Genomic DNA, 12,500 nt, shown 5'->3' with positions numbered 1-12,500 from the left:
AAAGCAAAAAAAAAGCCTAATTATATGCAAACCGCATTTACTGTTATATTTATATTTTTTGTATTCTCTAAACTTGGACCTCTTATTCTGACACAACAACAAGAGGAGTCATTATTATCATTTTTTGTTCAAACAGGAACTTCTTTTGCTAAGCATGGATTTTTTTTTATTTGCAAACGTTTTTGGTGCAGATAGTAAAAAAGGGAAATTACTCTGTAATTAATGCTAGGGGACTTAATTTATCACAAGTGAGTCTTAAAGGCCTTGCCTCTCTTGTTTTTATTTAAATTATTATTCTGCATCAGTATGACATGAAAGCCTGCCAAGACTGTAAACTCCCCAAAGTTGAATGGGTTAAGCGTAATGAAGATTCAGTGATTTGTTTTTGTTTTTTTTCTGTTGAAATTTTTATTTGAGCATTTCCATTGGTGTGTAAAACTGTAATGTAGGATAAAAATGAATTGGAAAAATGAAAAAAGAATGGAAGTTTGAATTGTTATGAAGACAAATTCTTTTCAAGTGGAATGCTTTTGACTGACTGACTGTGTGTTGAAATCTGACAGAGTCAGTACCAGTAGTTGGCACAGAGGGAACATCATCGATCATTGGATATTTTCTGGGAGCTTGACAGACACATTTGATGCATAAGATTAACGCAGACAATTTTTGAACTTGGAAGATAGTGAGTGGGGGTGGGGAAACATAATCTTCCTGTTCCACCAGTCAACATTCTGCAGACACAATCTTTGTGTTTTTAGAGCTCTTTTGTGTGTATATTTTTGTGAAGATGATTTGATCAGGTGAATATTATTAAAGATTGTGCAATCCATGTTGGAGTAAAAAGAAAAAAAAAAAGAGAAGAAAGTGGTGGGGTGTGCAAACCGAACAAGCCCCAGCTTACATTATCTATAGGGGGAATGTTGTTCTCCTATACTGGGTATGGAATGTTTTTATCTGGAATGTGATCGTTTTGTTTTTGTTCCATATCTGTAGTTATGTCCTTTTTTTTTCTTTTTCTTTTTCACTACTTATGCTGTCTGCTACACTGTCATGATATAAATATATATATTTTTTAAAAGTTTCTTATGTGACAGGATGAGTAATAGCAGTGATGCAGCAGCTTTCCAGCTGGCTTAAGGCAAGCACCCAGTCAGGGCTTGTGATAACATGTTATAAATATATCACTACATGTGTCCCTGACATTTTGAAAGTACCCACTGCATGTTCATTGAGCAGCCACTGCATGTTCCTTATTTATTTATTTATTTATTATTATTATTATTACTACTACCCCTTTTTTATATATTATAATTATTATTTATTTATTTACTTACTTATGTACGCTTATCTATTATTTATTCACCTTTTTTTTTTCTCAAGGCCTGACTAAGCGCGTTGGGTTACGCTGCTGGTCAGGCATCTGCTTGGCAGATGTGGTGTAGCGTATATGGATTTGTCTGAACGCAGTGACTCCTCCTTGAGCTACTGAAACTGAAAATGAGCAGGAATCTGTGTCTTACCACAAGGGGCGTCATTCACAAAGAATGAAGAAAAGCTGCTTCCCTTGTGAAAACATGGGAGGACAGAAAATACACACGTGGACAATTCTCTATTTGCACTCAACAAAAATTAGAATGTTGAATCGATAACAGTAACAATGATAGTGATAATGAAGGACTCGAACTCCAGCCAGTCCATCGATAACAGTAACAATGATAGTGATAATGAAGGACTCGAACTCCAGCCAGTCCAGGTTTCATATTGTTATACAGTCTTTGCATATCTATCATCATTGGTTTTTTGGTTTAAAAATTTTTTTTTTTATATAAATTTATTTATTTTATTTATTTATCTATTTATTTTATTTTCATTATTATTATTATTTATTTATTTATTTATTTATTTATTTTATTTTATTTTATTTTATTTTATTTCATTTTTTATTATTATTATTTTTTTTTTCTCTCAAGGCCTGACAAAGCGTGTTGGGTTACGCTGCTGGTCAGGCATCTGCTTGGCAGATGTGGTGTAGCGTATATGGATTTGTCCGAACGCAGTGACGCCTCCTTGAGCTACTGAAACTGAAACTGAAACTATACAGTCTTGAGGCTCGTGCACAGCATTGCAGTCCACTTTACGAGAGTAGGAAAACCGTTTTTTCTTTTGGAAGTTGTTTGTTTTGTTTTGTTTTGTTTTTTTCATGATGTTTTCAGTTAGCTCTGTACACAGGGGGCACCGTGGCAGAGTTGGTTAAGCGCCGGGCTTTTAGTGTTCACTAGTGATCAGAGTTCTAGACTCTGTTTCTTTCAGTATGATGTAGTGTTCTTGGTGAGACACTCAACTATGAAACCTGGACTGGCTGGAGTTCGAGTCCTTCATTATCACTATCATTGACATAAGTTTTACATTTGGGCCAACAGCAAAGTGAGAGCTGTATTATCAATGGTTTCTCTAGTCAATGGGAAATCATTTACAGCTTAGTCTCTTGTGAAGGACTATGACTCTCAAACTAGGAGGCAAAATTGCACTGGCTCTTCGTGCTGCAGCCTTGTGGGCTAGTTGGCTTTTGGGAACCATCCCAACGCCGACTGTCCTAAAACCCTCTTGGCCGAGAGAGTGGGGATGTAACTTGGGCAAGACACTCTCCACGTTGATCAAATTCTAGCCCAAATAGTCGGAACAGCAGTTGCCTCCTCTGCTGTTCTGATGGTCATAGTCGGACATGACTGACTATCATATATCAGTGTCTTTGGGAAAGACACTTGACTCCTATTTTCCTCACTCCACCGCAGGTGTAAATGGATACCTGACTTCAGTTAGGGAAGGTTAAAATGGTGGCGCAAGGAGAGGATTCTAGACCCAGCCTTCCTACGCCCAGACACTAGTGGGATATGAATTCCCTTACCAGATCAGATGACCGAAAAAAAAAAAAAAAAAAGCTGTGTGACCTTTAACCTTAACCTTACAGAGGGGTGTGTAGGTGAGCTGGTGTGAGAGAAGGCTGTTAAAATGGGCCGTGTTGATTGCTGAGAGGTGATGGTTTATCTTTCTGTCTCGTGATTTTTTGTTGTTGTTGCTGCTTCATCATTTGCACTGTTTCAGTGGCATTATTCCCACACCTCTTATTCCAAGTCCCCCGCCACCCCCTCCCCCCCACCCCCCCTCCCATACATGGCCACACCTGGGTTTGTCTGTCACAGTCCTACACCCCTGAAAGCGGAGTATGGCTGCCTATATGGCGGGGTCAAAACGGTCATACACGTACACGAGTGAACGTGGGAGTTGCAGCCCACGAATGCAGAAGAAGAAGAAGAAGAAGAAGTCACAGTCCTACATCAGCAGTTGGCAGGGTTCTGTCTCTTATTACCTCCACCAGTATTCTCTTTTTTTTTTTTTTTTTGTTGCTGCCCCATCATCTGCACCGTTTTCAGTGGCATTACTCCCACGCCGCTCATTTAGATTCCCCACACACGGCCACACCCGGGTTCGTCCGTCGCAGTTCCAGCGTCGGCAGTCCACAGGGAGCCATCGATGTTAGGTCAACAGGAGGCCACACACCAGAGGAGACCCTGCACTGCTGCTTAGTCACTTCGGTGGTGTTCAGTGGTGCCTGTTCTGATTTAACGTACTTAGGACACCACCGCCTCCACCGATATTCTGTTGTCACTCCAGTTTATCTGGCGTTATTTAGGTCTTGAAATAAGTCATTTTGATCAAATCGGGATTTAAGATTTATCTCCGTAACATGCAAGAAATAGTATGTTTTGGTGAACGTGCATGCTGCCTCTTTCTCTAATTATATTATATAAAAAATTTTGTTTATTTAAAAAAAAAATTTTTCAGTGATTTTTCACCATGTGAAGATGGGGCCAAAACTATGTTGAAGATTGTGTTTTAATGTGATTTTGAAAAACGTTTCGGGAGATGCAAAATGCCCCTTGCGATGAATCAATTTTATTAATATATTGTATTGCATTGTATTGTAAATGTTTTCACTTGCTATGAGAGTACATATTGATCGTGGAATTTTATTCTTGGTCATACTTAAAAAACTTGAATCAGTGGAGGGAAAGAGAGGCAAAAACCACGGGCTCTGGCCGTCTTGGTCAAGGGAGGTAACAACACATAGACTAAAAATATGACCACGGAAGTGATTCTCTCCCTTCCGTCACAGCTGGTGCAATGTGAAAGAGAGGAGAGGTGTTTATTTTGTTCTTTTTTTGTAAAGTAAAATGTTTGTACATGTGTGAGTGAGAACTGAGTGTGAACTGAGTGTATGTGTGTTGTTATTTACTATTTTCCTGAATGTAGCCTAACAGTTGCTTTGTCTACAACCAGACAGACTGTCCTTCAGAAAAGTGAGTGCTGTCTGTGTTTTCCTGCAAAGCTGTGAAACACATTTTCCTCTTTAAACACATTTTTTAAAAAAACAAACTCTTATCTTAGCAACAGGTTTATTTATATGGAAACAGTGTCAGTGTCTCTCCCTGTATCTCAGGGATGTCAGACTTGCAAGAATGTTAAAGGTGTTTATTTACTTACCTCTTCTTCAAACGCCAGACACCACCAGCCTTTTTTTCTTTTCACATCAATTAACCCCACCCCCGCCCCCTACCCCACAGATTCACATTGAATAATGATAGATTTAAAAAAAAATCTAAACCAAATTTATATTTCAGCTTATAATTATATGATTTAAAAAAAAAATTTTTTTATTATACATTATCCTTGTGTTGTAAAGTCAAAACCTGTGTACTCTAATTTTGGAAGAAATAAAGCATATCTTGTGATATTCTTTGCATAACACAACAAAGCTGGTTTTTTTTTTTTTTTTTTTTTGTTGTTTTTTGCAGGGCTGAATGGATAGAGCCGTCTGTTTAATGCCATTTATTTTATTTTCTTGTTTTCTTTTATGTGTTACAAGGTCCCTTTTTGAAACTCGAGTCTTCACAAGATTTCTTTTTTTTTTTTTCATTGGTCTTGTTTTCTGCCCTCTGTTGCTTCTGTCTCTCATCTCTTTCAGTCTCACAGTGTGTCTGCCATTCCTGGTTCATTGCTGGTTCATTGCTGGTTCACTGCTGGTTCATTGCTGGTTCATTCCTGGTTCATTGCTGGTTCATTCACCTGTCCATTTCACAAAGCTCCATCTGTTTACGAAGATTTCTGTACTCTGACAGATATGCGGTGCATTTGTAATACTGCTAACTCTTGGATGGAGGTTAGTTGTCAGTCTGTTGTGTCAGTTGCCAATATGGCTATTTAAAAAAAAGAAAAAAGAAAAAAAAATCAGGGGAAATGTTTTTTAATGCATCTTGTTGATTTTTATGATGGTTGCGATAGGTGAAAGATTTAAGTGATGGACTTTCTGTCTGAGGGTTTGATCACTGTATCAGCAGCTGGTGAGCTCAGGTTTGAGATGAGCTTCCCCCCCCCCCCCCCCCCGACCCCCCTGATGACCAAGATCAGAATACTTACAGACCTCTGTATGTCTTTATCCTCTTTAAATGCATGTGTATACATATAGATGATCAGATATGCTTGTTAACTATCCCTCGCTCCATATCAGCATTTCTTGAGTGATGGAAATGGGAACATACCCAGCATGCACAACCCCCACAAAGCAGATTATGGCTGTCTGATTAGCAGGCTAAAGATGGTTAAATGGTGCACAAAGTGGATGTGACTTACAAGCCAGCATGGGAGTTTTAGTCCATGAATGCCAAAAGAAAGAAAAATTCATTGTTTGTGTTTGGTTTGAAGCACACATTGTGTATGAGAAAGCCTGTGGTTATTACAGAACAGAACTGTGATGGCCGTCAGTCTCAAGATCTCCGAATTGTCAGTCTGTGATATACAAATCACTTCACCCCACAGACTACTACTAGTAGTGGTATTCTTCACCCATGTTGAACACCCCTGACAAACAACCATGCACACAGAAGCCCACTCAACTTGCACATGTGAGTGAATGTAAGAGAAAATGCACATGAATGCAGATGAAGGAGGAGGAGGAGGCATGTTTAATGCATGAAAATGAACGATAGGCTTTGGATTGCTGTTGCTTGTTCAGTTGTTGATGTGTTCATGATGGTTTGTTTGTGTGCGTGTGCATGTGTGTGTGTGTGTGTTTGTGTGTGTGTGTGTGTGTGTGTGTGTGTGTGTGTGTCCAGGGGGGAGAGGAGCGGTGGCGGAGGGCCCACAACGCCAACGAGGACAGCAACCTGAGTGTCAACGACCACGGAGGGGACGGGGAGGACTCCAATGCTGGTGAGTCCCTTGGTTCTTTCTGTCCGTGGTTTGCTTCCCACCTCCACTACAGCCCTTCTCTTGTGCCCCACTGTTTCCATCTGTGTGGGGGGGTGTCTGTGTGCTGTACTGGGAACCTTTGTTGTTCGGATCTCTCTCTAATAATAATAATAATGGTATTTATATAGCGCTGAATCTTGTGCAGAGACAAATCAAAGAGCTTTCGCACCAGTCATTCACACGCACGCAAAACTCTAAAACTGGAGAAACTGAAGACAAGGAAGAGGCACGGAAGGGAGGCTCTCTCTCTCTCTCTGTCTCTCTCTCTCTCTCTCTCTCTCTCTCTCTCTCTCTCTCTGTATATATATATATATATATAGCTGCAAAGTCCCTTTCTTGGTGGAATTGTTGCTGCACAGTCCCTTTGTTGTTTGGATTTATTGCAGCACACTCCCTTTCTTGGTGGGATTTATTGCAGGGATTTATTGCAGCACACTCCCTTTCTTGGTGGGATTTATTGCAGCACACTCCCTTTCTTGGTGGGATTTATTGCAGCACACTCCCTTTCTTGGTGGGATTTATTGCAGCACAGTCCCTTTCTTGGTGGGATTTATTACAGCACAGTCCCTTTCTTGGTGGGATTTATTGCAGCACAGTCCCTTTCTTGGTGGGATTTATTGCAGCACACTCCCTTTCTTGGTGGGATTTATTGCAGCACCCTCCATTTCTTGGTGGGATTTATTGCAGCACACTCCCTTTCTTGGTGGGATTTATTGCAGCACACTCTCTTTCTTGGTGGGATTTATTGCAGCACACTCCCTTTCTTGGTGGGATTTATTGCAGCACAGTCCCATTTTGGGTGGAGTTTTTGCTGCAAAGTCCTATTCGTGGTTGATTTATTGCTGCAAATTCCCTTATTTAGTGGAATTATTGCTGCACAGTCCCTTTTTTTAGTGGAATTATTGCTGCACAGTCGCTTTCTTAGTGGAATTATTGCTGCACAGTTCCTTTCCTAGTGGAATTATTGCTGCACAGTCCCTTTCTTAGTGGAATTATTGCTGCACAGTCCCCCTTTTTTTTTTAGTGGAATTATTGCAGCACAGTCCCTTTTTTTTTAGTGGAATTATTGCTACAAAGTCCCTTTCTTAGTGGAATTATTGCTGCAGTCTCTTTATTCGTGAAATTATTGATGCACAGCCCCTTTCTTGGTGGATTTATTGAGCTGCAAAGTCCTTTTCTTAGTTGAATTATTGCTGCAAAGTCCATTTTTTAGTGGAATCATTGCTGCATGGCCCCTTTCTTGGTGGATTTGTCGAGCTGCAAAGTCCTTTTCTTAGCTGAATTAATGTTGCGAAGTCCCTTTCTTAGTGGAATTATTGCTGCAAAGTCCCTTTTTGTTGGAACTACTGCTGCACAGGCCCTTTTTTTCTTGGTGGAATTATTGCTGCAAAGTCCTATTTATAGTGGAATTATTACTGCAAAGTCCCTTTTTTTTGTTCGAATTATAGCTGCACGGTCCCTCTCTTGGTGGAATTATTGCTGCAAAGTTCTATTTATAGTGGAATTATTACTGCAAAGTCCCTTTTTTTTGTTCGAATTATAGCTGCACGGTCCCTCTCTTGGTGGAGTTATTGCTGCAAAGTCCTAATTGTAGTGGGATTATTACTGCAGAGTCCCTTTTTTTTGTTCGAATTATAGCTGCACGGTCCCTCTCTTGGTGGAATTATTGCTGCAAAGTTCTATTTATAGTGGAATTATTACTGCAAAGTCCCTTTTTTTTGTTCGAATTATAGCTGCACGGTCCCTCTCTTGGTGGAGTTATTGCTGCAAAGTTCTATTTATAGTGGAATTATTACTGCAAAGTACCTTTTTTTTTGTTTGAATTATAGCTGCACGGTCCCTCTCTTGGTGGAGTTATTGCTGCAAAGTTCTATTTATAGTGGAATTATTACTGCAAAGTACCTTTTTTTTTGTTTGAATTATAGCTGCACGGTCCCTCTCTTGGTGGAGTTATTGCTGCAAAGTCCTTTTCTGTGTCCCTTTTTTTTTTCTTCTTCTTTTTTACTGTGACTGTCGCTGGTCCAGCAGACTGGTTTTGGTCGTGTGGATAATGCACTGCTGAGCTGACCTGTCTCTGTGGCGTTCGTTGGATAGGTGACGGGAGTTGTGTCAAAGCTCCTCTCTGTCCACACTCACTGGTGTTGTGTGTCCCGTTCATTTTGTTTGTTCCTGCACACCTTTACAATAAAAGTCAGATTGATTGATTATTTTTTTCTTTTTTGTGTGTGTGTGTGTGTGTGTGTATCAATTAAAAACAACAAAAAAAGAATTATGATATTCATTTGAATGTGTATGTTAATTTATCTTTTATCAATTGATTTTTTTTTCTTTTCTATTTTCTTCTCTTGTTTTATTTATGAATTTGAAGGTGGACAGGATTTATTTTTTTTTTTTTTTATGTATTAGATATTTCTTATATGGTAATATTGATATTGTGATACGATTCTTCGTTACTTTATCACTCTTGTCTCTCTTTGTCTTTTCTTTGCTTCTTAAATGAGAGAGAGAGGGAGAGAGAGGGGGTGGGGGGTGGAGGGGTACTCAGACTGTGTCTTGACCTGTGTCTGATCATTTGTTGACTCACTTGTGTAAACAGAGTGAGTCTATGTTTTAACCCGGTGTTCGGTTGTCTCTCTGTGTGTGTGTGTGTGTGTGTGTGTGTGTGTGTCCGTGGTAAACTTTAACATTGACATTTTCTCTGCAAATACTTTGTCAGTTGACACCAAATTAGGCATAAAAATAGGAAAAATTCAGTTCTTTCCAGTCATCTTGTTTAAACCAATATTGCACCTCTGGGATGAGCACAAAAAAATAAAAAATGAAGCCTAATTATATGCAAACTGCATTTACTGTTATATTTATATTGTTTGTAATCTCCAAACTTGGCACTTTGATCTGATATTCTGACCCAACAACAAGAGCAGTCATTATTATCATTTTTTGTTGAAACAGGAACTTCTTTTGCTAAGCATGGAAGTTTTATTTATTTTGCAAACGTTTTTGGTGCAGATAGTAAAAAAGGGAAATTACTCTGTAATTAATGCTATGGGACTTAATTTGCTTTAAACTGATCTTTCTCATCTTAAACACATTTTGAAATTATACTCAATATATAAAAAGCTTGTGTGTTATACTCTCAGTCACAAGTGAGTCTTGAAGGCCTTGCCTCTCTTGTTTTGTCTGTCAGGGCTTTCATGTGCTCACAGTATGTCCAGTATTCTGTGGAAATGAACTACAGGTTTTTTTTTTAATAATTAAAAAAAAAAAAAAAAAATTACGTTGTCTTTTGCAACCTTGGGCAGGCTTTTACCCATAGTCATAACTTGAGTATCCCATTGTGGAGTTGGTATCAGTAGCTCAAGGAGGCGTCACTGCGTTCAGTCAAATCCATATATGCTACACCACATGTGCCAAGCAGATACCTGACCAGCAGAGTATCCAAACGCACTTAGGCCTTGAGGAAAAAAAAAGAAGAAAAAAAAGAATAATAATAAAAAATAAATAACAAAAAAAAAAAAAAAATTAAAAAAAAAAAGTTAAAAAAAAAAAAAAAAATCCTGATGGATTCTTATCTATTCAGGAAAGGCCGGGACCCCCCTCTCAAGTATTGTGGAGCTGTTTAATGGGGGGTTGGACGGGGGCGGGAGGGAGTTGGGGGGGGAGGTTGGAGGCTTACAAGGGGATCCCAGACACACAAGTGAAGATAAGGTCTGCTCCTCTCCTCTTTGCTGTAGATCAGCCAGTTTAAATGGTTATTAGTCTTCTTGGGGAACATGACCGTATGACCCCAGCTTGTCAGAGTTCATGGACTTGCTGGACTGTTTGTGTTTTTTTTCTCTCCCTTGTTCTTTTGGTGTTATGGTGGTCCCATAGTTTGTGTGTGTGTGTGTGTGTGTGTGTGTGTGTGTGTGTGTGTTAGCTGTATGAGCATATATAGGTGTGTGTGTGTGTGTGTGTGTTAGCTGTATGAGCATATATAGGGGTGTGTGTGTGTGTGTGTGTGTGTGTGTGTGTGTGTGTGTGTGTGTTAGCTGTATGAGCATATATAGGGTGTGTGTGTGTGTGTGTGTGTGTGTGTTAGCTGTACGAGCATATATAGGTGTGTGTGTGTGTGTGTGTGTGTGTGTGTGTTAGCTGTATGAGCATATATAGGTGTGTGTGTGTGTGTGTGTGTTAGCTGTATGAGCATATATAGGGGTGTGTGTGTGTGTGTGTGTGTGTGTGTGTGTGTGTGTGTGTGTGTTAGCTGTACGAGCATATATAGGTGTGTGTGTGTGTGTGTGTGTGTGTGTGTGTGTGTGTGTGTTAGCTGTACAAGCATATATAGGTGTGTGTGTGTGTGTGTGTGTGTGTGTGTTTTATACATGCAGCTCTGTTCATTGCTGAAAGTGAAAATGTACCAGCTGAAATGTATGATACCACACTGTATAAAAATATCACTGAGAGAGGGAGAGAGAGAGTGGGGGTGGGGGGTGGGGGTGGGGGGCAGAAAGAAACGGACAGTACGGAGAGAGAGAGAGAGGGAGTGGGACAGAGAGAGAGAGAGGGAGAGGGACAGAGAGAGAGAGGGAGAGGGACAGAGAGAGAGAGAGAGAGAGGGAGAGGGACAGAGAGAGAGAGAGAGGGAGAGACGGAAGAGAGAGTTTTTACATGGTGCAACGTGGCAAAGCTTTCACAGACACAGCTTCGTGGTCTAAGTGATCTCATTCTTCAGAAACGCCTCTTTGCGCTCGATAAACATACAGTGCCCCCCCTTCTTCAGTCTGGCCCCGGGGGGTTTGTGCAGGGCAACCCAAAATAGCTTCTCTTTCTCTTACTCCAGGGCTTGTTTTCGTTGTCACTGATTTTGAGTTTGTGTTTGTTATTGACTTGATGTGAGGATGTGAGTGAAGGTGGTTTGGGTGTGGCTGTCTGCAGATCAGCTGTAGGAAGTCAGTGGGTTGATGCAGTGGAGTGATGGCCTAGAGGTAACGCGTCCGCCTTGAAAGCGAGAGAATCTGAGCGCGCTGGTTCGAATCACGATATTTTCTCCCCCTCCACTAGACGTTGAGTGGTGGTCTGGACGCTAGTCATTCGGATGAGACGATAAAGCGAGGTCCCATGTGCAGCATGCACTTAGCGCATGTAAAAGAACCCACGGCAACAAAAGGGTTGTTCCTGGCAAAATTCTGTAGAAAAATCCACTTCGATAGGAAAAAACAAATATAACTGCACGCAAAAAAAAAAAAAAAAAAAAAAAAAAAAAAAAAATGGTGGCGCTGTAGTGTAGCGACATGCTCTCCCTGGGGAGAGCAGTACGAATTTCACACAGAGAAATCTGTTGTGATAAAAAGAAATACAAATACAAATACAAATATTCATACTGCCTGGGAGCATTAGGCGTTGAGGTTTGAACTCTCAGACTGGGGTGAACTTTGTTGAAATGAGATGAGTGTGGCATGAATCCATCACTCTAACCATTATTTGGCCACCACACCAGCCATTGACACGAGTCACAGTGGCCGTGTAGTTACTCAGTTTGATCAGTGTGGAGTGAGAGCCCTTCACTGAGGAGTGTACTTGTCTGTAGCAGTTGACGGGCCTGGTAAATCCGTAAATAAATGCCCTTTTGACAGAAAAACAAACAAAAAACACACACACAAACACACACACACAAATAAAATTAAAAAAAAAAAAAAACAAAGAAAAAGAAAAGAAAGAAAAAAGAGGTGTCTTGATCTCTGCCTTTTGATTCTGTTGGGAATATGGCATCTCCAAATCGATTATTTGCAGAAAATTAATTAACATACTAGTAGGCAGACCACAAACACAGCTATAATTCTGCACAGGTACATTGAAAAAGAAAAAAAGAAAAAGAAAAAAAGGCACTGTGGCAGAGTTGCTTAGGCATTAGACTTCTGATCCAGTGTTCACCAGTAGTCGGAAACATGACTTTTTGAAAATGTTGCACAGCTTGCGTAAAGAAAAAAAGGATGAAATGAAGAAGAAGAAAAAATAGAGGATTTAGATGGAATGAAGACAAGAAGCCCAAAAAGAATTTTGGGGGGTAATTTTTAGAGACACAGAGACAAGTCAAAAAGAGAAATAAAAAACGCACACAGACACAATCGTCAAATAAAACAGGCGGCCCGACACTCTTTGTTCATCCAAGGTTCATAACTCAGCAATGGTGAGGAGTCTCAATGCAAGCAGTT

General features: G+C 40.1%; 1 protein-coding gene across 2 annotated transcripts in view; it reads left to right on the top strand.

Moving 5' to 3' along the window:
- The window catches only part of LOC143300195 (uncharacterized), a 167,252-nt gene that overhangs the window by 14,413 nt on the left and 140,339 nt on the right, over nt 1-12,500 (top strand). For both annotated transcript variants that reach the window (XM_076613757.1, XM_076613756.1), the window contains exon 2: nt 6,171-6,267. In XM_076613757.1, coding sequence (XP_076469872.1) covers nt 6,171-6,267 — 97 coding nt within the window. The remainder of the gene's footprint in view (nt 1-6,170; nt 6,268-12,500) is intronic.

This window comes from Babylonia areolata, chromosome 26 (genome assembly GCF_041734735.1).
Source record: "Babylonia areolata isolate BAREFJ2019XMU chromosome 26, ASM4173473v1, whole genome shotgun sequence".
In the NCBI taxonomy this organism is placed as follows: Eukaryota; Metazoa; Mollusca; class Gastropoda; order Neogastropoda; family Buccinidae; genus Babylonia; species Babylonia areolata.
This window is presented reverse-complemented; position numbering and strand designations above follow the sequence as displayed.